At 42.1% G+C, this 24,773-nt stretch overlaps 1 protein-coding gene across 1 annotated transcript; it reads left to right on the top strand.

The window, feature by feature from the left end:
* Nucleotides 1–17,551: 17,551 nt before the first annotated feature.
* LOC121190898 (neoverrucotoxin subunit alpha-like) lies at nucleotides 17,552–18,188 on the top strand (the record flags this gene model as incomplete). The annotated part of the gene is made up of 1 exon (XM_041051932.1): nucleotides 17,552–18,188. A coding segment is annotated over one exon (540 nt), but the record flags the coding sequence as incomplete, so codon positions are not given.
* Between the last annotated feature and the right edge of the window lie 6,585 nt (nucleotides 18,189–24,773).

Genomic DNA, 24,773 nt, shown 5'->3' with positions numbered 1-24,773 from the left:
TCAATGTGTGACATCTGACTGTTGGTTGAAGTCAAGAAATGTGAATTTATCCATTAATGTTGTTTAATGACACAAAGTTCAGGAAGAAGAAGGTCATGTAAAACCTTCAATGATGAAGAGGATTTGAGTCCAACATGTCTGATTTGATCTTTATCTTCTAATTCCAGACTTGACTGAGGTCAGCAGCATGTTATGAATCTGTGTTGACATGAATAGTTGTATGAATGTTGTGGTGACATTTGGATGATGTGTGTAGAAGGCTGACATTATGATGATCCACAATAAGAGAAGGACAAAGTCTCTACTCATGTTAGTGAAAGCTCATTGATTAGGACATATCTGATTGGATTAGAAATGATTTTTATCCACATGATTTATTCTTTATTCAGATTGAATTACTGCAGTTTGTCAGAGATCAGCTGTGCTTCTCTGGCCTCAGCTCTGAAGTCCAACCCCTCCCATCTGAGACACCTGGACCTGAGCTACAACAAGCTGTGGGATTCAGGAGTGAAGCTGCTGTGTGGTTTTCTGGAGAGTCCACACTGTAGACTGGAGACTCTGAGGTCAGTTCACTGTCTGTTACTGTTGTAGATCTTAGATCTTTAATCCACAACTGAACCTGGTTTATCTTCATCCAGAACTTGAATCCATTCATCTTGAATGAATGAGATCTGAAATAGTTGTTGTTCCATATTGTGACTTTTTCTTCTCTCAGACTAAGAATTATTCCTTCAGTTTCACTTCATTTCAGTCAGTTGTCATGAATAATGTCTGTTGACTTCAATGAAACCTTCAGAACTCACACACTCATATCAGTCAGCAGACTAATGTTTTCTAAATGAAGTGTAGAAAATGTCCAGTGTGAGTTGTTCAAAGTCCATTTTTATCACAACAATATACAGAAGATCCTCAGAACTAATATTTGTACAAATCAATTGAAAAACATATTATTATTAATATTATCACTATTGTTGTTATTGTTATTGTTATTATTATTATTATTATTATTAGTAGTAGTAGTAGTAGTGGTTGCATTAAATTGTATGTATGTGACTTTGCTGCTGAGCATTTTCCAAAGTGTTCCATTAAATCCATCTGTAATGTCGGGATCAAATAGTTGTTGTTCAGTTGAATATGTGTTTAGTTGTGGATTTCCTGAGCTGATCTGCAGGATAGAGACCACGACCAAGCAAGACATTTTTCCTGGATCAGGACTGAACATTTGAAGATTGTTCCAAGATGGCGCCGCGGATGGCGACCTCGGTACTTCGCTCTCTTGCACTTTGCGTGTTTTTTCGGAGCTTTTTGTAACCCCTCACTGATCACTTTCACCAGAGAGGAGCTTCTAAATATCAGAGAGACATCCCCAGATCTTTCTCCCCCGGCTTTCATCAATCCGGAAAGTTTTACAGAGATTTTGGTCGGAGGCGCAGCAGCGCTCTATGGAATTTGCCGGAGACGCCGTCGTGGGAAACGAGCAGGAGCGCTCGTCAAGCTGAGGCAGAGGGGACTTCGCACCTCGCTCCTGTCTATTCACCTGGCCAACGTCCGCTCCCTGGCGAACAAAATAGATGAACTGCTGCTGCTCAACCAAATCAACTCGGACTTTCATAGATCCGCCGCCTTGTGTTTCACTGAATCCTGGCTCTGTGAGCGCATCCCGGACAGCGCACTACGGCTGCCGGGCTTCCAACTTTTCCGTGCGGACCGTTGCACTGAGCTCTCAGGGAAAACGAAAGGGGTGGAATCTGTTTCTATATAAACGAAGGTTGGTGTACAGATGTCACGGTATTAGAAAAGTCGTGCAGCCCTCACCTAGAGACACTTTTTATAAATTGCAAACCTTTTTATTCTCCGCGGGAGTTCTCCTCGTTTATTATGGTCGGTGTTTACCCCCCCCAGCTTGCGTAACACATGCGTTACAACAGCTGGCCGACCAGATATCAGACACTGAGAGAAAACACCCGGACTCCCTCATTATCATTCTCAGGGATTTTAACAGCGCAAACCTCACACGTGAGCTTCCTAAATATAGGCAGCACATCAAATGTCCCACCAGAGACTCAAACACACTGGACCATTGCTACACGGTTTTGAAAGATGCCTACCGCGCTGTCCCACGCGCAGCAATTCAATTCAATTCAATTCAATTTTATTTATATAGCGCCTTCCACAATCAAAATTGTCTCAAAGCGCTTTACAGAGACCCAGAGTCTGACCCCAGAGCAAGCACTTAAGGCGACAGTGGCAAGGAAAACTCCCTTTTAACAGGAAGAAACCTTGAGCAGAACCTGGCTCAGATGGGGGACCCTCCTGCCGATGGCCGGGCTGGGTGAAAGGAGGAAAAGGAGGAAGATAGGACAACTAGGAATGGAGGAGAGGGGGAGAAGGACATGCAGCATAATACAGACAATGTGGGTCAGTATTTACATTACAGTTAGTGAACAGTTATTGGATAATGTATGCTCAGCAGATTAGAATTATGAAACAGAGCACGGAGGCAAAAAGCTGTAATGACTAGTAATTATTTACATTACAGTTTGCAAAGAATATTAATCCAATATTTATCTGTAGCAGAATGGAACATTAAACATGTTAGAAATAGATCATTGTAAACAATAAACAGCAGCAGGTGGGTGGAGCCAGGACCACAGAACATGCAGCTCCGGAGCCAGAGATACCTGCAGAAAGGTACAGAGAAAGAGAGACCAGAGAGAAACAAACACAGGACTACGGGACAGAGAGGACACAGAGTTAATGACATGTAATAAAGGATAATAAATTTGAGAGTGGGACTGAGGAGAGAAAGAAGAAGAAGTGCGCAGTAGATCATGGGACGTCCCCCAGCAGCCTAGGCCTATAGCAGCATAACTAGGGGATGATTCAGTTGCCTGAGCCAGCCCTACTAAGGGCTATATCCTTAACTGTAACAGTGTCTATAGAGATAATTGTGACTAACTATAAGTTTAATAAATAACTAGGACTGTAACTACAACTAATTATAAGCTTTATCAAACAAGAAGGTTTTAAGCTTCGTTTTAAAATCAGAGAGGGTGTCTGCTTCCCGAACCCAAACTGGCAGCCTGATAGCTAAAGGCTCGGCCTCCCATTCTACTTTTAGAGATTTTGGGAACCATAAGCAAACCTGCATTCTGGGAACGAAGCAATCTGTTGGGATGATATGGTACTATCAGCTCTTTGAGATATGAAGGAGCCTGGCCATTGAGGGCCTTATATGTAAGGAGAATGATTTTAAAATCAATTCTGGATTTTACAGGAAGCCAATGAAGAGAAGTTAGTACAGGAGTAATATGATCTCTCTTGCTAATTCCAGTCAGTACTCTCGCTGCAGCATTTTGGATCAGCTGGATGCTTTTTACAGAGTTAACTGGACATCCTGGTAATAGGGAATTACAGTAGTCCAGCCTAGAAGTAACAAAAGCATGGACTAATTTTTCAGCATCACTCTGCGACAGAATGTTCCTAATCTTACTGATATTGCGCAGGTGAACGAAGGCGGTCCTAGAGACTTGTTTTATATGTGAGTTAAAGGACAAATCCTGATCAAAAATAATTCCAAGGTTCCTCACAGTTGTACTGGAGGCTAAATTAATGCCATCCAGAGCAACTATATGATTAGATAAACTGTTTCTGAGGTGTTTGGGACCAAACAAAATAACCTCAGTTTTGTCTGAATTCAGAAGAAGAAAGTTACAGGTCATCCAGGCCTTTATGTCTTTAAGACATGCCTGAAGTATGGCTAACTGATCTGTTTCGGTAAACAATATCGGTCCAAGCACAGAACCCTGTGGAACTCCATGACTTACTCTGGTATATATGGAGGGATCATCATTAACATGAACAAACTGGTATCTATCTGACAGATATGATTTAAACCAGTCTAGTGCTCTTCCTTTAATCCCAATAACATGTTCCAGTCTTTCCAATAGGATATTATGATCAATGGTGTCAAATGCAGCACTAAGATCTAGCAGGACAAGTATAGAGACGAGTCCATTATCTGATGCTATAAGAAGGTCGTTGGTAACTTTCACCAGTGCTGTTTCTGTGCTATGATGAACTCTAAATCCTGACTGAAAAACTTCAAACAAACCGTTCCTATGTAGATGGTCACACAACTGAGATGCAACAGCCTTTTCAAGAATTTTAGAATTAAAGGGGAGATTGGATATAGGTCTATAGTTTGCCAAAATGTCAGAGTCCAGAGAAGGCTTTTTAAGTAAAGGTTTGATAACTGCAACCTTAAAAGCCTGTGGAACATATCCTGTAACCAAAGAGAGATTTATCTGATCTAATATGTGAGTGCCAATCAAAGGCAATACATCTTTAAGAAGTCTGGTCGGGATAGGATCCAAAAGACATGTTGATGATTTAGAGTTAGAAACTATTGAAGTCAATTCAGCGAGATCTATGGGAGAGAAACAGTCTAACGACAAATCAGGACTGGCAGACATTTCTAAAGATGCTGTTCTAGACATACCTACATCATTAACGGTTGTAGGCAGGATAAGATGGATTCTGTCTCTAATGTCTACTATTTTATTGCTAAAGAAGCTCATAAAGTCATTACTAGTGAGAGCTAGAGGGATGGATGGTACAACAGAGCTATGGCTCTTTGTCAGCCTGGCTACAGTGCTGAAAAGAAACCTAGGGTTGTTCTTGTTTTCCTCTATTAATGATGAGTAATAGGCAGTTCTTGCCTTACGGAGGGCTTTTTTATACATTATAAAGCTATCTTTCCAGGCTAGGTGGAATTCCTCTAAATTAGTGGATAACCATTTCCTTTCCAGCTTTCGTGATATCTGCTTTAAAGTACATATTTGTGAATTGTACCATGGAGCTAGCTTCCTCTGATTACTGACCTTCTTTTTCAAAGGGGCAACAGAGTCAAGGGTTGAACGCAATGAAGCAGCAGTATTATCAACTAGATAGTCTATATCTGCTGGAGTAAAGTTTAGGCCATTGCCCTCTGTAAAACTGGCACATGGCAGCGGAGATAATAAAGATGGAATAGCTTCCTTATATTTGATAACAGCATTATCAGACAAATATCTACAGTAGTTAGTTTTTTTCCCAGATGCTGTGCAGTTCATGATTGTAAATTCAAATGTTACTAAAGAATGATCAGATAAAACAGGGTTCTGAGGGAATACTGTCAAATATTCAGCTTCTATGCCATAGGTCAGTACAAGATCAAGGGTGTGATTGAAACAGTGAGTTGGTTTGTTAACATTTTGTAAAAAGCCAATTGAGTCTAATACTGAATAGAAAGCAGTCTTAAGGCTGTCATTGTGGGTATCGACATGAATATTAAAGTCGCCCACTATAATTACTCTATCCGTACTAAGCACTAAATCAGATAAAAATTCAGTGAATTCAGACAAAAACTCAGAGTAAGCAGCAGGTGGACGATACACCACAGCAAATAGTACTGGTTTTTCTGTCTTCCAATTTGGATGTGAGAGGCTGAGGATAAGGCTTTCAAATGTACTATATTTCGGCTTAGGTCTAGGATTAATTAATAAACTTGAGTGGTAGATTGCTGCCACTCCTCCTCCTCGGCCTGTGCCTCGAGGAATGTGATAATATGACTAGCAGGGGTTGACTCATTTAGACTGACATACTCTTCCTCCTGCAGCCAGGTCTCAGTCAGACAGAATAAGTCAATCTGCTGATCCATTATCAAATCATTCACTAACAGAGATTTAGACAAGAGAGATCTAATGTTTAATAGCCCACATCTGATTGTGATGTTTTTAGGTTCAGATGCTTTTGTAGTATAAATTTTTTTGAGGTTTTTATGAATAACACCTCTTGCATTTTTTAATTTATGCACTTTTTGTTGATGGGGAGCAGACACAGTCTCTATAGGATAAAGGGAATCGTTAGAATGGTAGGAATAGTAAGAATCATGGGTGGGTGACAGCTCTAGAACAACTGCAGAGAAGCGTGTAGGACTGCAACTCTGCCTCCTGGTCTCAACTCTGGGTTGTCATGACATGTCATATTTCTAGATATGAGAGCTGCACCATCCAAAGTGGGATGGATGCCGTCTCTCCTAATCAGACCAGGTTTTCCCCAAAAACTTTTCCAGTTGTCAGTGAAGGCCACGTCGTTTGCTGGACACCACCTAGACAGCCAGCGACGGAATGATGACATGCGGCTAAACATTTCATCACTGGTCAAATCGGGCAGGGGTCCAGAGAACACTACGGAGTCCGACATTGTTTTGGCAAAGTTACACACCGACTCCACATTAATTTTAGTGACCTCCGATTGGCGTAATCGGGTGTCATTACCGCCGACGTGAATAACGATCTTACCAAATCTACGTTTATCCTTAGCCAGCAGTTTTAAATACGATTCAACGTCGCCCTCTCTGGCCCCAGGAATGCATTTAACTATGGTCGCTGGAGTCTCTAACTTCACATTTCGCAAAATGGAGCTGCCAATAACCAGAGTTTTTTCCTCAGCAGGTGTGTCGCTGATTGGGGAAAATCTGTTTGAAACATGAAGCGCTTGATGGTGAACCACGGGCCGTTGTTTCATGCTATGTTTCCTTTGGACTGCCACCCAGCCGCCCTGGTTTCCCGACTGCTCGGGAGCTGCCGGGGAACGGCTGACAGGAGCTAACGTAGGACGGCTAGCTGTAGCTAATTTAGGCTGGTCCGCATCGGCTACAGGGGACTGACTAGCTAGCGCTGCTACGGGGCGATTATCTATGGTGCGGAGCCGAGCCTCTACTTCCCTAAGTCTCGCCTCCAATGCTACAAAAACTAGCACTAGGGCTCTCTGATCACTGTCTGCTTCATCTCATCCCAACCTACAAGCAGAAACTGAAATCTTCTAAGCCTGTGGTTAGGACTGTGAAGAAATGGACAGAGGAGTCAAAGCTGGAGTTACAGGCCTGCTTTGACTGCACTGACTGGAGTGTTTTTGAAGCTGCAGCCACTAACATCAACGAACTTACTGACACTGTGACATCATACATCAGTTTTTGTGAGGACATGTGTGTGCAGACCAAGACCTTCTGCACATATAACAACAACAAGCCATGGTTTACTCCCAATCTGAGGAAGCAGTGCCAGGCCAAGGAGGAGGCCTACAGGAGTGGGGACCAGGCCCTGTTTAAACAGACCAGCAACAAACTGACCAAGGAGATCAGAGTGGCAAAGAGAAGCTACAGTGAGAGGCTAAAAAACAGCCTCTCAACAAATGACTCTGCATCAGTTTGGAGAGGTCTAAATCACATCACCAACTACAGGAGACCATCCCCCCACCCTGCGGAAGATCCCAGACTGGCTGAGGAACTTAACACCTTCTACTGCAGGTTTGATAAGGACTTTCTCACACCTCACGGCCACACAAAGAACCCACCTGCAACACCTCCCCCACTGCTCCAGCCTCCCCCGCCTGCCCTGACGATCCGTGAAGAGGATGTGTGTCGGCTCCTTCAGAGACAAAAGACCAGGAAGGCTCCAGGACCTGATGGAGTGTCCCTCTCCTGCCTGAGAGTCTGTGCTGAGCAGCTGACGCCCATCTTCACCCGGATCTTCAACCAATCCCTGGAGCTGTGTGAAGTGCCCTCCTGCCTCAAACGCTCCACCATCATCCCAGTGCCCAAGAAGCCCACTATCACTGGACTTAATGACTACAGACCCGTCGCCCTGACGTCTGTGGTCATGAAAACTTTTGAGAGACTGGTGTTGAACCACCTGAGGGACATAGCTGGCCCCCTGCTGGACCCCCCGCAGTTTGCCTACCGGGCAAACAGGTCGGCGGATGATGCAGTCAACATGGGACTGCAACACATCCTGCACCACCTCGACTCCCCAGGGACATATGCAAGGATCCTGTTCGTGGACTTCAGTTCAGCGTTCAACACCATCATCCCTGAACTCCTCCATCAGAAGCTCTCCCAGCTCACAGTGCCCGCCTCCACCTGTCAGTGGATCACCAGCTTCCTGACGGAGAGGCAGCAGCAGGTGAGGCTTGGGAGAATCACATCCAAGACCCGGTCCATCAGCACTGGTGCCCCCCAGGGGTGTGTCCTCTCCCCACTGCTCTTCTCCCTCTATACTAATGACTGCACCTCAAGTGATTCATCTTGAGGTTCGCAGACGAAACCACTGTCATTGGACTGATCCAGGACAGCAACGAGTCTGCTTACAGACAGGAGGTGAAACAGCTGGTCCTGTGGTGTGGTCAGAACCACCTGGAGCTGAACCTGCTCAAAACAGTGGAGATGACAGTGGACTTCAGGAGAAAACCCCCACTTCCCTCCCCCTCACCATCATGAACAATACAGTGTCCACCGTGGAATCCTTCAGGTTTCTGGGTACCACCATCTCCCGGGACCTGAAGTGGACCCTCCACATTGACTGTTTAAGGAAGAAGGCTCAGCAGAGGTTATACTTCCTACGTCAGCTCAGGAAGTTTAACCTGCCTAAGGAGCTGCTGATCATGTTTTACAGCACCATCATCCAGTCTGTCCTCTGCACTTCCATCACCGTCTGGTTTGGATCAGCCACCAAACGGGATAAGACTGGACTGCAACAGACAATCCGGGCTGCAGAGAGGATTATCGGCACCGACCTGCCCTCCATACAAGACCTATACCAGGTCAGAGTTAGGAACCATGCTAAAACATCTCTGCAGACCCCTCACATCCTGGTCACATACTGTTTAAACTCCTCCCCTCCGCCAGGCGCTTCAGAACATTGCTCCCCAAAACCAGCCGATACAAGGACAGTTTCTTTCCCCAGGCTGTGGCTCTGATGAATATGTGACTGTTTTTTCCCCACTACCTCCTTCAGCATCTTTGCACATTTTCCACTACCTCATTTCACCGTCTCTTTTTATGTTTTTTGCACTATAACCTGCACTATTTCTCTCAATAGCCTGAATATATATTTATAATAGTCTGAATATATATTTATATATATGTAAATAGTTATATAGTTATCTTCTGGAACAAAATTGCACTACCCACATTCAGACTGTCCCATTGCAGCATTAGTGTTGTACCGCAGGAGAGGAAGAAAAACCGGAGTCAAATTACTTGTTTGTATGTACAAACTTGGCCAATAAATCTGATTCTGATTCTGAAGTTTGATCCATTTCAGTGGTGAATCAAAGTCAGTTTTTAGTCCAACATGTCTGATTTGATCTTTATCTTCTAATTCCAGATTTGACTGAGCTCAGCAGCATGTTATGAATCTGTGTTGACATGAATAGTTGTATGAATGTTGTGCTGACATTTGGATGATGTGTGTAGAAGGCTGACATTATGATGATCCACAATAAGAGAAGGACAAAGTCCCTCTACTCATGTTAGTGAAAGCTCATTGATTAGGACATATCTGATTGGATTAGAAATGATTTTTATCCACATGATTTATTCTCAGATTTAGTTCCTGCACTTCGTCAGAGATCAGCTGTGCTTCTCTGGCCTCAGCTCTGAAGTCCAACCCCTCCCATCTGAGAGACCTGGACCTGTGTAACAACAAGGTGCAGGATTCAGGAGTGAAGCTGCTGTGTGGTTTTCTGGAGAGTCCACACTGTAGACTGGAGACTCTGAGGTCAGTTCACTGTCTGTTACTGTTGTAGATCTTATATCTTTAATCCACAACTGAACCTGGTTTATCTACATCCAGAACTTGAACTTGAATCAGTTCATCTTGAATGAATGAGATTCCTCTGGTTCATCACCAACAGCTTCACATTTCACACAGATTTCCCCCAATCAGCGACACACCCGCTGAGGAAAAAACTCTGCTTATTGGCAGCTCCATTTTGCCAAATGTGAAGTTAGAGTCTCCAGCGACCACAGTTAAATGCATTCCTGGGGCCAGAGAGGGCGACGTTGAATCCTATTTAAAACTGCTGGCTAAGGATAAATGTAGATTTGGTAAGATCGTTATTCACGTTGGCGGTAAAAAACACCCGATTACTCCAATCAGAGGTCACTAAAATTAATGTGGAATAGATTTTATTAGACAACCAAAGTTTTGACAACCCATTCCAACAATTCCCTTTATCCTATAGAGACTGTGTCTGTCTGCTCCCCATCAACAAAAAGTGTATAAACCAAAAAAAAAGTTATTCATAAAAACCTAAAAAAAATCAGATTGTCTGAACCTAAAAACACCACAATCAGATGTGGGCTATCAAACATTAGATCTCTCTTGTCTAAATCTCTGTTAGTAAATGATTTGATAATGGATCAGCAGATTGATTTATTCTGTCTGACTGAGACCTGGCTGCAGGAGGAAGAGTATGTCAGTCTAAATGAGTCAACCCCTGCTAGTCATATTAATTATCACATTCCTTGAGGCACAGGCCGAGGAGGAGGAGTGGCAGCAATCTACCACTCAAGTTTATTAATTAATCCCAGACCTAAGCCAAAATATAGTACATTTGAAAGCCTTATCCTCAGCCTCTCACATCCAAATTGGAAGACAGAAAAACCAGTACTATTTGCTGTGGTGTATCGTCCACCTGCTGCTTACTCAGAGTTTTTGTCTGAATTCACATTAGTTGTATCTGATTTAGTGCTTTGTACGGAGAAAGCAATTATAGTGGGTGACTTTAATATTCATGTCGATACCCACAATGACAGCCTTAAGACTGCTTTTTATTCAGCATTAGACTCAATTGGCTTCTTGCAAAATGTTAACAAACCAACTCACTGTTTTAATCACACCCTTGATCTTGTACTGACTTATGGCATAGAAGCTGAATATATGACAGTATTACCTCAGAACCCTCTTTTATCCCATCATTCTTGAATAACATTTGAATTTACAATATGAACAATTGATCTACTGTAGATATTTGTCTGATAATGCTGTTACCAAATATAAGGAAGTTATTCCAAATTGATCTCAGTGGTAAGACCTAAACCAGCTTAGTGAGGTTCATTTGATGCCAATTAAATGGTCCAGTCTCTGTAGTAGGATGTGATGGTCAGTGGTATCAAATGCAGCACTAAGATCTAACAAGACCAGTACAGAGACGAGTCCTTTGTGTTATGCACTTAGTCGGTCATTTGTAACTTTCACTAATGCTGTCTCTGTGCTGTGATTCACTCTGAATCCTGACTGAAAATCCTCAGATAAATTATTGTTCTGTAGAAAGTCACACAGCTGATTGGTAACTGCTTTCTCAAGGATCTTAGAGAGAAAGGGAAGGTTAGATGTAGAGTAGGCTTCTTAAGAAGCAGTTTAATTACAGCTACTTTACAGGACTGTGGTACATAGCCTGTTAGTAAGGAGAGAGGTGCTGATTAGGGGAAAATTTCCTTGAGGACCCTGGTGGGGATCAGGTCTAAAAGACAGGTTGATGGTTTAGATGAAGAAATCATAGAAGTTAGTTGGTGAAGATCAATGGAAGAGAAACTTTCTAAATACATATCAGGTTTTACTGTTTCTGAGGGTCCTGTGCTTAAAGAAAAATCTGTGCTTATTGAGATCAGGAGGTGATCAATTTTGTCTCTGATAGTCAGAATTTTATTATTAAAGAAGCCCATGAAGTTGTTACTGCTGAGAGCTATAGGAATACATGGATCAATGGAGCTGTGACTCTCTGTCAGCCTGGCTACAGAGCTGAAGAGAAACCTGGGGTTGTTTTCATTGATTCAATCTCAATACCATATGACAGAACAAGGTTGAGGATGTGGTTAAAACAATGAGTTGGTTTATTTACACTTTGAGAGAAGAAGGCTATCATTGTTTACATCCACATGAATATTGAAATCACTTACAATAATGACTTCATCTGTACTGAGAACTGAACTTGATAAAAACTCAGAGAATTCAGACAGAAACTCAGAGTACGGCCCAGGAGGGAGGTACACTATAACAAACTGAACTGGCTGTAATGTTTTCCAGGTTGGATGAGAAAACCTAAGAACGAGGCTTTCAAATGAGATATAATTGATCAACTGTAACTATGGCAAATGCACTCAAAGATGATGGAGACAGCCTGAGTATAAGAATGCTCTGACTCAAAAATCATGACTCAACTTTCACAGACTAAACCTAAAAACTGGTAAATGGCTTCATTTACATAGAACTTTTACCCACAGCTCTTTGCTGCATTCACCCATTCACACACACTGATGGCAGCCAGCTACCATACAAGCTCCTGGTCCTGGTAACCTAAGGACATTTGATGTTGACAGGAGGAAAGCTGTGATTAATGGACAAACCTTTCTACCTGCTGAGACACAGCTGCCCTGTACTTACAACTAATAAACAATTTTATCAGAGGATTCAAACTAAATCAAATCAGATACCAACATTAACACAGTTACAGTCAAGACCTGAAGTATTTGGACAGTTATTGTTCTTCAGACTCTGAGCTTCATCACATTGAATATGAATTGAAATAATGGATCCTACATTAAAGAGCCAAGTCTCAGCTTTAATTTGAGCAGGTTGACATCAGTATAGAAAGAACTGTGTGGGAGATTCAGCCCTTTTAGTGGTTCAAAAGTAACTGGACAAATACACATGAAGTGAAACAAACTCATCAGATTTAATATTTAGTGTAAAATCCTTTGCAGTCATTGACTGTAGTATCCATTATTATATTTTAAAGTCAATGTGCTGAGAGTCTGAAGAACATAATGTCTAACTGTCCAAATACTTACGGCCTTTACTGTACATGTCTGTTTACTACTGATTGTGTCATATTTAACTGTCATGTCTCCAACTTGTTGAGAATAAAACAGAAAGAATTTGAATCAGAGCCAATGAAAGATGATCATCAATGTAGAAACTCCTCATTGGTTAGCAGGTGGATAAAGAGCTGATATTTCTGCTTCACTGAACAAATCTGTGTTTGATGTTTGGCCCAGTTTTCAAATGCAGGTCTGTTAATTTGCTGTGAGCTGCAGAGCAAACTGAGAGTTTTGTTCCTTTGATTGTCCTTTCAACACAAATGTTATTTGACTTTTTCTTCATTGTTTCCTCTTCAGGCTGAGCAGCTGTAACCTCTCAGAGAGAAGCTGTGAAGCTCTGTCCTCAGTTCTTATCTCCCAGTCCTCTAGTCTGAGAGACCTGGACCTGAATAACAATGACCTGCAGGATTCAGGGGTGAAGCTTCTGTCTGCTGGACTGAAGAGCCCACACTGTACCCTGGAGACTCTCAGGTCAGATCAAGTTCCAGTTTGTTTGAAATGACTGCAGATATTTCTTGAGTCCAGCAATGCTGACTTTAGAGAGGCCCATATCTAATGATTTTCACAGTTTATGCAATCTTGGAGTTTTTCAGTCTATTTGTTTTTATCCTTCTTGATATTTTGTAGAGCTCCTATACACTACTCACGATAAGTTAGGGATATTGTGAGAGACTCTGTGGATGTCATACGTAGGGTGTTTGTTTCACTTCAGAGTTTTTTGGGATAGGGAGGCAACTGTATTGGGGTGATAGCCACACCTCATTTTGTGTTTTCCATGTAATGGTCTCATTGTGTACAGTGCTCCTTACATATTGGGGCCAATACCAAAAAATACAAAAAGACAACCCTTTTCAATGTGGCATCACTTTCAACATTCTGTGGGTATAAAAATCTGGTATTGTCAGTAAGTCATTCCAAGTTCATCATTCAAACAGCCATGAACACACAACGTCACAACAGACGAGCAGCGCCACCTGGCCATAGTGCGCCTTCGGGTCCGTGGCAGGCAGTCAGATGTTGCTCGTGAACTTGGTGTGTCTCAAAGTGTCATCAGCAGACTTGCATCAAGACACAGAACTACTGGCAGAGTTCGTGACAGACCCAGGAGTGGAACCCCACGAGTGACCGATCGTAACGATGACCAGTGCCTATGCACTCAGACATCGTTATGCAACTGCCACACAGCTGCAGGCCCGTTTTATGAGATGTAACGGGTACTAGGGTTTCCAGACAAGCCATTCGCAACTGACTCCACCGCTTTGGCTTAAATGTCAGACGACCGTTGCAGTTGACTCCACTGACACCAAGACACTACTGTGAACGTTTGCAGTGGGCACAAGACCATGTGACCTGGACAATGCAGCAGTGGTCTACCGTCCTGTTCACTGATGAGTGTCGGGTCACCTTGCACAGAAATGATGGTCGTCAGCGTTGCTGGAGAAGGTGAGGTGAGCGATACGCCGAGGTCAACATAGTCCCCAGGGTTCGCTTTGGTGGAGGAGGTGCAACAGTCTATGCAGGCATCACCAGTAAGCGCAAAACAGATTTGGTTATTGTAGATGGCTCAGTCACTGTACGTTCTTACCTCAGAGACATCATAGAACCCATCATCATCCCCGAATTCCACCAGCACACTCCCAACTTTCTGTTCGTGGATGATAATGCTCCACCACATCGTGCCAGAATTGTCACAACTCGACTTCAGGAAGTCGGAGTGCCTCATATGGTATGGCCAGCAATGTCCCCTGACCTGAAACCCATAGAGCACGTCTGGGACCACCTGAAGCACAGACTGGATGATCGTACCCCACCCCCACGTGACCTGGCAGAACTGCGTGTAGCACTTGTGGAAGAGTGGAACGCATTGCCTCAGAACAACATCATGAGGCTAGTGAGGAGCATGAGACGTCGCTGTCAAGCTGTCATTGCGGTAAATGGTGAAAACACCCGCTACTGACATTGTCAATTTTTGTTATTTGGGGCTGTCCTTGATATGTTCTAAATTTTGGGGGTAATAAATATTAAACTAATGAAAACGGTGTTTCTTCTCATTCATTATTAGTGATATCAAAGGGAGCTTTTACTTATTTCATTAAAATTCAGACCAAATAGGAAAAGCACTCATGTAAATAACAATATACCTAACTTATTGTGAGTAGTGTATATTAACTCTGACTGAGATACACAAGCTCATCTATGCTTTGTTATAAAGTGGTTTAGATGAGACTTACAGCTCTTTACATGCTGCCTCTCATTCACCCATTCACACACACTGATGGCAGCCAGCTACCATACAAGCTCCTGGTCTGGCCATCAGGGTTGGTTTGAGGTTGAGGTTTTTAGCCTAAGGACACTTGATGTTGACAGAAGGAGAGTTGTGATTAATGGACAAACCTCTCTACCTGCTGAGACACAGCTGCCCTGTACTTACAACTAATGAACAACTTTATCAGAGGATTCAATCTAAATCAAATCAGGTACCAACATTAACACAGTTACAGTCAAGACCTGAAGTATTTGGACAGTTATTGTTCTTCAGACTCTGAGCTTCATCACATTGAATCTGAATTAAAATAATGGATCCTACATTAAAGAGCCAAGTCTCAGCTTTAATTTGAGCAGGTTGACATCAGTATAGAAAGTTTGTGGGAGATTCAGCCCTTTTAGTGGTTCAAAAGTAACTGGACAAATACACATGAAGTGAAACAAACTCATCAGATTTAATATTTAGTGTAAAATCCTTTGCAGTCATTGACTGTAGTATCCATTATTATATTTTAAAGTCAATGTGCTGAGAGCCTGAAGAACAAAACATGTCTAACTGTCCAAATACTTACGGCCTTGACAGTACATGTCTGTTTATTACTGATTGTGTCATATTTAACTGTCATGTCTCCAACTTGTTGAGAATAAAACAAAGGATTTGAATCAGAGCCAATGAAAGATGATCATCAATGTAGAAACTCCTCATTGGTTAGCAGGTGGATAAAGAGCTGATATTTCTGCTTCACTGAACAAATCTGTGTTTGATGTTTGGCCCAGTTTGCAAATGCAGGTCTGTTAATTTGCTGTGAGCTGCAGAGCAAACTGAGAGTTTTGTTCCTTTGATTGTCCTTTCAACACAAATGTTATTTGACTTTTTCTTCATTGTTTCCTCTTCAGACTGAGCAGCTGTAACCTCTCAGAGAGAAGCTGTGAAGCTCTGTCCTCAGTTCTCAGCTCCCAGTCCTCTAGTCTGAGACACCTGGACCTGAGTAACAATGACCTGCAGGATTCAGGGTTGAAGCTCCTGTCTGCTGGACTGAAGCGTCCACACTGTACCCTGGAGACTCTCAGGTCAGGAAACATCAACCTGTTTAGCTGATGATTTGCTCATATCTGATTTACATCAGTGGATAAACAGCTAACTTATGTGGGATTGTTCAAAGTAAATTTTACTTTGCAGAACTTTCTAGACTCAGACAATTATTCATTTTTCTTGTTTTTGCTTCAGTTTTTTTTAATCCTACAGATGATGTTTAAGGAATTTGCTTTAAATACATTGAACCTTGACCAAAATGGACCAGAACCAAAAACAAAAATATGAACAAAAAAGAACAACAATACAGAGCAGCAGGTGTTGACAGAGGGTTCCTGTGTGATGTTGTGTGTGTCTGCAGGCTGTCAGGATGTCTGATCACAGAGGAAGGCTGTGCTTCTCTGGCCTCAGCTCTGAGCTCCAACCCCTCCCATCTGAGAGAGCTGGACCTGAGCTACAATCATCCAGGAGACTCAGGAGTGAAGCTGCTGTCTGCTGGACTGAAGGATCCACAATGGAAACTGGACACCCTCAGGTATGGAGAGCCCTGCTGCAGCCACAGACACTGTGTGATAGAAGAGGAAGAGCTGGAAACATTTAGTGTGTCACAGCTGATGACAGATCTCTACAGAAGTGCTTTGAATTCAACAACACCACAAAGAGGGATTTTCTCTAATTCTGACTTCAGTATCTCATCATGACTCACTGTGTCATATTTAAGAGAAAATATGTGACAATCATTAAATCAGGTGTGGTCAGCTGTTTTTTGTGACCTGAGCAGGACTTTCTCAGACTGGATTTCATGCTGCATCAGCACAAAGCCAGCGTGGAAACATTTGAGCTGCAGCTGGTTGAACTGCTCCTGAACCAACAGAGCCACTTTGAGCACTCAGAGTGCTTTCACCACAACAACCCCAAAGACTTTAGATACCTGTTCAGTGCTGACACACTAATAATAACATCCCAACAATAATAAGACCATCTACACTGCTCAGAGACATTCATCTGCCAGTGTCTCAGACCAAAGAGGAAATTAAATCAGGTCTCTGATCATGTCTCTGTCTTCTAAAATATCCATGATCAATAATCAGCTGAACCTCTCTGAGATCCTGATCTTGTCATTCTGAGATGTTTTGTTGTGTCTGACACCAAAAGTGATATCAAATGGAGAAGACAAATGATGAAATCTTTCCTCCATGTCACCTCCCTGCTCCATATCATTCCAAGATAAGGACTCCAGGTCCTTTGTCTCTTTGCTGAATGAACAGAATAATCAAATCATCTGTGTATGAGAGCCATGTAATGTCCATGTTTGCATGCTGAAAGAGAACGTGCTGGTCTGACCCCCCTCCTCCTTTCAGGATGGAGCCTGGTGGAGTCCGATGGTTGAGACCAGGTCTGAGGAAGTGTAAGTGTGGTTTTCATTTGATTCCTGAAAACAAAGCAGCTCACATTCAACCATCTTCAAAGTGTCAATCAATGATCAGGTGATAGATCAATAACTGCAGCTGTGTTGTGTCTTCTTCTCTCCATCAGATTTCTGTGAACTCACCATCAACACAAACACAGTAAACAGAAAGATCAAACTGTCTGACAACAACAGGGAGGTGACACATGTGGAGGAGGATCAGCCATATCCTGATCATCCAGACAGATTTGACCAGTGGCCTCAGCTGCTGTGTAGTAATGGTCTGACTGGTCGCTGTTACTGGGAGGTTGAGGGGAGAGGAGGAGTTTCTATATCAGTGAGTTACAGAGGAATCAGAAGGAAAGGAGACAGAGAAAACTGTGTGTTTGGAAGGAACAATCAGTCATGGGAGCTGATCTGTGATAGTCATGCTTACTTGGTTTGTCACAATAACAAAACAACACGTGTCTCCTCCTCCTCTTCATCATCTTCCTCTGTCTCTGACAGAGTAGCAGTGTATGTGGACTGTCCTGCTGGCTCTCTGTCCTTCTACAGAGTCTCCTCTGACTCACTGATCCACCTCAACACCTTCAACACCACATTCACTGAACCTCTTTATCCTGGGTTTGGGCTCTGGTTCGGGTCGTCTGGTTCCTCAGTGTCTCTGTGTAGAGTGTAGCAGAGAGAGTCTCCTCCTGTTAGAGAAACTCTCTCACTGTTGAACAGATAGTTCAGTCTGTACATGTCTGTCTCTTTCACTCACACACACCTTTTCAGATTCATGTATTAAAGCAGTTTATTTGTTAAACTCTTCTAAATGATTCCTTGTAAACTTCTTCCTGTTCCAGTCCTTTAAAGATGGAAGCTACGATTATAACAGGAGAAAAATGTCACTGTAGTGGAATTGATGATTTTAGTTGTCTTGTGTGTATTTTGGTGCCGCCTAGTGGTGGCTGTTAAAATGCAGTTCAGGAAGGAAATGACATAAACAGGAAGTGACATAATCAGGAAGTATTTTCTTCTCAGTCTTCAGAGAGGAAGCAGTTCAGTGTGTGTCATCTGCATAATCCAGTCATTCAAATTCACCGAAGCTGCTTCATTTGTGAGTTAAATGTGTATTACAATTATATTGACACGGTTATATGTCCATTTCTGTAATTTGAGTACATTATTTTAGTTTGTTTGCCGCTTCATATATATATATATATATATATTGCAGTTGCTGGTTGGTTATTTATGTCAGATATATTTTCTTTATTTGCCAACTTATTCATCTGTTTGTATTTTTTGTGTTCTCATTTGTAGTTTTACAGAGAGATTACATATTTTCTTCATTAAAATTCCTGCCAAATACAACACACGGCCTGTTCCTTGGAGGATGTTAGTGCTGAAGATATTTTGTTAAGCTAGCTGTATAGCAGTAAGAAACGTTGCCTGCAACAACCTTCACTGAGGACAGCATAGTCACTGACTTACTTTTTAAGATTCTAATCATGATCTTGTCCTTTCACATAAAAAGCATCATTGTGAACATCAGTGTTTTGTCTTTCTCTGAATCTTGGGACAACTGAGCTGATTGAGTTCAAACTAAAATGCTGCCACAGTTTATCTGAAAGATCTGAGAAAAACCAAGATAGAAACTTGTCAAACTGTCTTTCAGAGGTTCACAGAGTTAGAAAGCTCCTGACTACTCTGAGGAGTTTAAGCCCCGATTCTATGAATTTTAAAAGTCAACTTTAAAAAAAAAAGACTCAGAACAGATGAGTGAAAACCAGCAGCTGAAATTTGACTAAAACAAGAAGCTGTGAAGTTTATTTGAAAAATGTTTAAAGAGTTTTTCAACTCTCAAAACTGTCATTTTTACAGTGTATACCTGGTGTTCACCCTGTTTTTCATGTTTTTCACAGTGAATCCTCTGGCTGCTGATAATACTTGTGTCTTTTACTGCTGATGTCATTCATCATTTTCTTTTTCACAGTGCATCACATATTTCTGACAGTTCTTTCTCTTGTAATGTTTTCCACGTTGTCACCCTGGTTGTTGTGATTTCTTTCACCTTGCTTCTGAAGAGTGCAGATGCTTTTCTGCTTGCTCCTGCCAGCTTTTCTTACTTCTTTTCATGATTTTAACTAATGGATACTTGGATATTAATTTTATTATAACTAATGGATATTTTAACTTCTCAACAACCCAACGGACCAGCTACAGCTAAGTTTTGTCTATTCCTCAGCCGGGTTGAGAAATGTCTGGCATACACAACACAACAAACTCACTCTGCCGAAACTGCTGGAAATATTTTAATGAAATCACTGAGCTCCAGGCAAAGATTTTTGCTCTGGAAGCTGAAAAGGAACTTCATGAGACTCTCTTGATCACACCTGGTGGTAAGAAGGCTAAATCTTTGTCCACAAAAAGCAGTGTTAATTATGATACTTCTGCCTCTGATAAGCTAAACTTGGATGACACTGTGTCCTTTCCAAAACTTACAAAAGCAGGACCTGAACAGACTGATGCCGTCTGGCATACACTCAGTGCCAAGCCAAAACGACACAGAAAGAGAAAGGTGAATGCTGATCACACAGGAGTATATGCTGCATCACCGGGCATACAGCTCAGAAACAAATACCAAGCACTGTCTGAGCTAAATGGAAACAAACCAGTAAACACTGCTGTAATTAAGAAAATTCAATTTTTTCAATTCAATTCAATTCAATTTTATTTATATAGCGCCTTCCACAATCAAAATTGTCTCAAAGCGCTTTACAGAGACCCAGAGCCTGACCCCAGAGCAAGCACTTAAGGTGACAGTGGCAAGAAAAAACTCCCCTTTAACAGGAAGAAACCTTGAGCAGAACCTGGCTCAGATGGGGGACCCTCCTGCTGATGGCCGGGCTGGGTGAAAGGAGGAAAAGGAGGAAGATAGGACAACTAGGAATGGAGGAGAGGGGGAGAAAGACATGCAGCATAATACAGACAATGTGGGTCAGTATTTGCATTACAGTTAGTGAAAAGTTATTTGATAATGTGTGCTCAGCAGATTATAATTATGAAACAGAGCACGGAGGCAAAAAGCTGTCATGACTGGTAATTATTTACATTACAGTTTGCAAATAATATTAATCCAATATTTATCTGTAGCAGAATGGAACATTAAACATGTTAGAAATAGATCATTGTAAACAATAAACAGCAGCAGGTGGGTGGAGCCAGGACCATAGGACATGCAGCTCCGGAGCCAGAAGTACCTGCAGAAAGGTACAGAGACAGAGAGACCAGAGAGAAACAAGCACAGGACTACGGGACAGAGAGGACACAGAGTTAATGACATGTAATAAAGGCTAATAAATTTGAGAGTGGGTCTGAGGAGAGAAAGAGAAAGAAGAAGAAGTGCGCACTACATCATGGGATGTCCCCCAGCAGCTTAGGCCTATAGCAGCATAACTAGGGGATGATTCAGTTGCCTGAGCCAGCCCTACTAAGGGCTATATCCTTAACTGTAACAGTGTCTATAGAGATAATTGTGACTAACTATAAGTTTAATAAATAACTAGGACTGTAACTACAACTAATTATAAGCTTTATCAAACAAGAAGGTTTTAAGCTTCGTTTTAAAATTAGAGAGGGTGTCTGCTTCCTGAACCCAAACTGGCAGTTGGTTCCATAGGAGAGGGGCCTGATAGCTAAAGGCTCGGCCTCCCATTCTACTTTTAGAGATTTTGGGAACCATAAGCAAACCTGCATTCTGGGAACGAAGCAATCTGTTAGGATGATATGGTACTATCAGCTCTTTGAGATATGAAAGTGAAATAAAGAATAAAAAATCTCCAGAGAGAGATATACATGAAGAGAAGAAGAGATATCGGGCATACAGAGACAATGTATCTATGCCAAAAGTGAAGGACAGAGATATCTTGCTGCTTGGAGACAGCGCTATCAGTGACGTAAGGAATGAAAGAATCCACACATGCAGTTATCCCAGTGCCATGGTCACTGACATCGCTGGACTTCTCCCCCAGGTCATATCAAACCATCCAGGAGTCAAACATATCATTCTGCATGTGGGTGCAGTTGATACGGAGGGGTGAATCAGAAGTTCTAAAAAAAGACTTCTCTGCATTCTTAGAGATGATCAATAAATCAGATGTACAATTTTTCATCAGCGGGCCGCTCCCAAACATTGATAGAAGGATAAATAAATTCAGTCGCCTGCTTGCACTGAATACATGGCTGGACAAAGCCTGTGAGACACGAGGAATGAACTTTATTGACAACTTCAACCTGTTTTGGGAACGTGATGACCTCTTCAAAGGAAAGGGCCCTCATCTGAATGGACGTGGACTGAGGCGACTAACAGATCACTTTCTCCACTCACTGAGGCACCAAACCCCTTCTGACCTTCCTCGGGGCCAGCCTAAAGCTCAAATGCAGAGTGAACATCAGCCAAGGAGAGATAACAACACCCCTACTCCATCAGCTCCACCACAGAGCGAGCAACAGCTGCAGGGTGACAACAGCAGGACTGCTTCACTGGCCCTCCACATGGATCTCCCCATCCCACTTCCTCTACTACAGCCCTGTACCCCCTCAGCTGCATCCTCCTCTGACTCCCTAACATCCATCTTCCCCCCTGCTTCACCGCCCGGATTTCCAAATCACATGGAGAGTTCGGTGAAGTCTGGGATAAAAATGGTTCCCCTAACCCCCAACTTAGCCAGATCAAGGGTGCTACTCTCATCAACACTGCAACCCCAACCAGCATCCCCCCGGACACCACCTCCAAAGCCCCCCAGATGCAGTATCTCCTCCCCTTCTTCCCCACAAATTATGCAGCTCAGGTCAACTCAACCCACCCCTCCTCCTTCTTCCACTCCGCTAAACAGATCATCTAGGCCTCCTCGACCCCCACCCAGACCACTGGTTCCTAAGGCCTTTAAAAGCACCAAGACTGCTATCAGGGACTAGGATGCCCACGGTCTCTGCTGTTTGAGGACATGTAGCCACAATAATCCCTCCATCAACCTGAGGCCAAGGGAGAGAACACTCTCTCACAGTAAAGTAAATGTTTTTCCTGACATTTCCAAGGAAAAGCCAGGACAGAAAGTGCAGATTTTGATAAGCAAAAGGAAAAGAAAGCATCAAATTTTAAGAAATACATCAACAAACCTAAAACCTATTCCATGTCAGCCACAGTCTGTACCAGAATATGGACAGGACATGGGTTTTAGTAAACTAAACTTAGCTCTTTTAAATATCAGATCCCAGGCAGGCAAATCATTCTTAATGAATGATTTTATTCAAAAGCACAACCTTGATTTTATGTTTTTAACTGAAACATGGCTGGGGCAAGATAACAGTGCAGCAGTTCTTATCGAGTCAACTCCTCCTAACCTAAAGTTTTGTGAGTGAAGCTAGACTGCACATGAAAGGAGGAGGAGTTGCCATTTTGTTCAATGACAGCCTCCAATGCAAGAAGACATCCTATGGAAAGTTTGACTCTTTTGAATATGTTGCTCTTCAAGTAAAATCCTCCTACCAAGCAATATTCCTAACCATCTACAAAACCCCAAAGTACAATGCAATGTTTTTTGATGAGTTTGCCAAACTGCTTTTTATTGTATGCATTGATTTTGATTGTGTTACTGTAGTGGGTGACTTTAATATCCATGTTGACAATCCTAAAGATGGAAGTGCTAAAGAACTCTTCAACATCCTGGACAATGTTGGACTTTTGCAGCATGTAACAGATTCAACACATAACAAGGGACATATATTGGATCTAATTATTTCCAAAGGTCTAAATATTTCTGAGGTTGTGGTGACTGATGCTGCTCTTTCTGATCACTACTGTGTTTCTTTTAAAACTCTCACACCTGCTAATCAATCAAATAACAAAGCTGAAGAAAAGGTGGTCATAAAACGTATTAATGATAACACCTGTGCAGCATTCACCCAGGCATTTGTACCATCACCAACCCTGCCCACAGCACCTGTTGATGACCTTGTAAATTGTTTCATTTCCAAAGTTAAAACTATTATCAATTCAATTGCCCTGTTCAAGACCAAAGTTCTATCAGGAAGGAAAAAGTCACCTTGGAGAAATGCTGCACTGGTTAAAGCTCAAAAAAGAATCTGCAGGCAGGCAGAATGCAGATGGCGAAAAAATAAACTCCAGGTCTATTATGACATTTACAAAGAGAGCCTACATAACTACAACCAAGAACTGAAAGTGGCAAGACAATCCTTTTTTTCTGACATTATTGATAGAAACAGTAACAATGCTTACACATTGTTTTCTGTTATAGACAGACTGACAAACCCAGGAGTATCAGTCCCACCTGAACTGCTCTCCAAAAAATCATGCAATGACTTTGCACTTTTTCACAGATAAAATATCAAAAATAAGACAGTTTGTAGTTCCAACTCAAGTAAAATGATGATGTCACTTTTGCCTTCCTGTCCACCAGTTAGCCTAGCACATTTTAACCTGCTAGATAATACAGCACTTACAGAAATCGTTAAACAACTAAAATTTACAACATGCTCACTCCATGATCTGCCAACAAAATTTTTCAAAAATGTTTTTAACTGCATAGCCTCAGATGTGTTGCAGATAGTCAACAAGTCTCTTGAGTCAGGGCAGTTTCCCCAAGCCCTGAAAACTGCAGTAATTAAACCTCTTCTTAAAAAATAAGCTATAAACAACTACAGGCCAATATCTAACCTTCCTTTTCTAGGAAAGATCATTAAAAGGGCTGCTTTTCAACAAATTCATGCATTTTTGGTGCAAAACAATCTTTTTAATTTTCAGTCTGGTTTTCGCGCACATCACAGCACTGAGACAGCACTTGTAAAAGTCTTGAATGACATACATCTGAATAATGATGCATCCAAAGTCTCTGTCTTAGTATTACTGGACCTTAGTGCTCCATTCGATACAGTTGATCACAATATACTGCTTGACAGACTGGAAAACTGGGTAGGACTCACTGGCACAGTGTTGAGTTGGCTCAAATCTTACTTACATGGTAGGGATTACTTGGTCTCAATAGGTAACTATGAGTCTGACCGAACTAAGATTACATACGGGGTTCCTCAGGGGTCCTTAATATTTCAGTGTCACCACACGACTACAGTCCCCTACATTCACTAAGCAAGTGTATTCAGAAAATCAATGAGTGGATGTGTTTTTGGCTCCAAAAATGAAAGGTCCAAGATCAGTGCTCACCTTGACTCCATGTCAGACCTGAATTTCACCAACCATATAAAAGCTATCACCAAGTCTGCCTATTACCACCTGAAAAACATTGCTAGGATCAAGGGTTTTCTGTTATGTATATGGGGTTTGGACTATTCCTTTTGTG

Source organism: Toxotes jaculatrix, chromosome 12 (genome assembly GCF_017976425.1).
Source record: "Toxotes jaculatrix isolate fToxJac2 chromosome 12, fToxJac2.pri, whole genome shotgun sequence".
NCBI classification, from domain to species: Eukaryota; Metazoa; Chordata; class Actinopteri; family Toxotidae; genus Toxotes; species Toxotes jaculatrix.
Note: the sequence above shows the minus strand (reverse complement) of the source record. Positions and strands in the feature narration are given on the sequence as shown.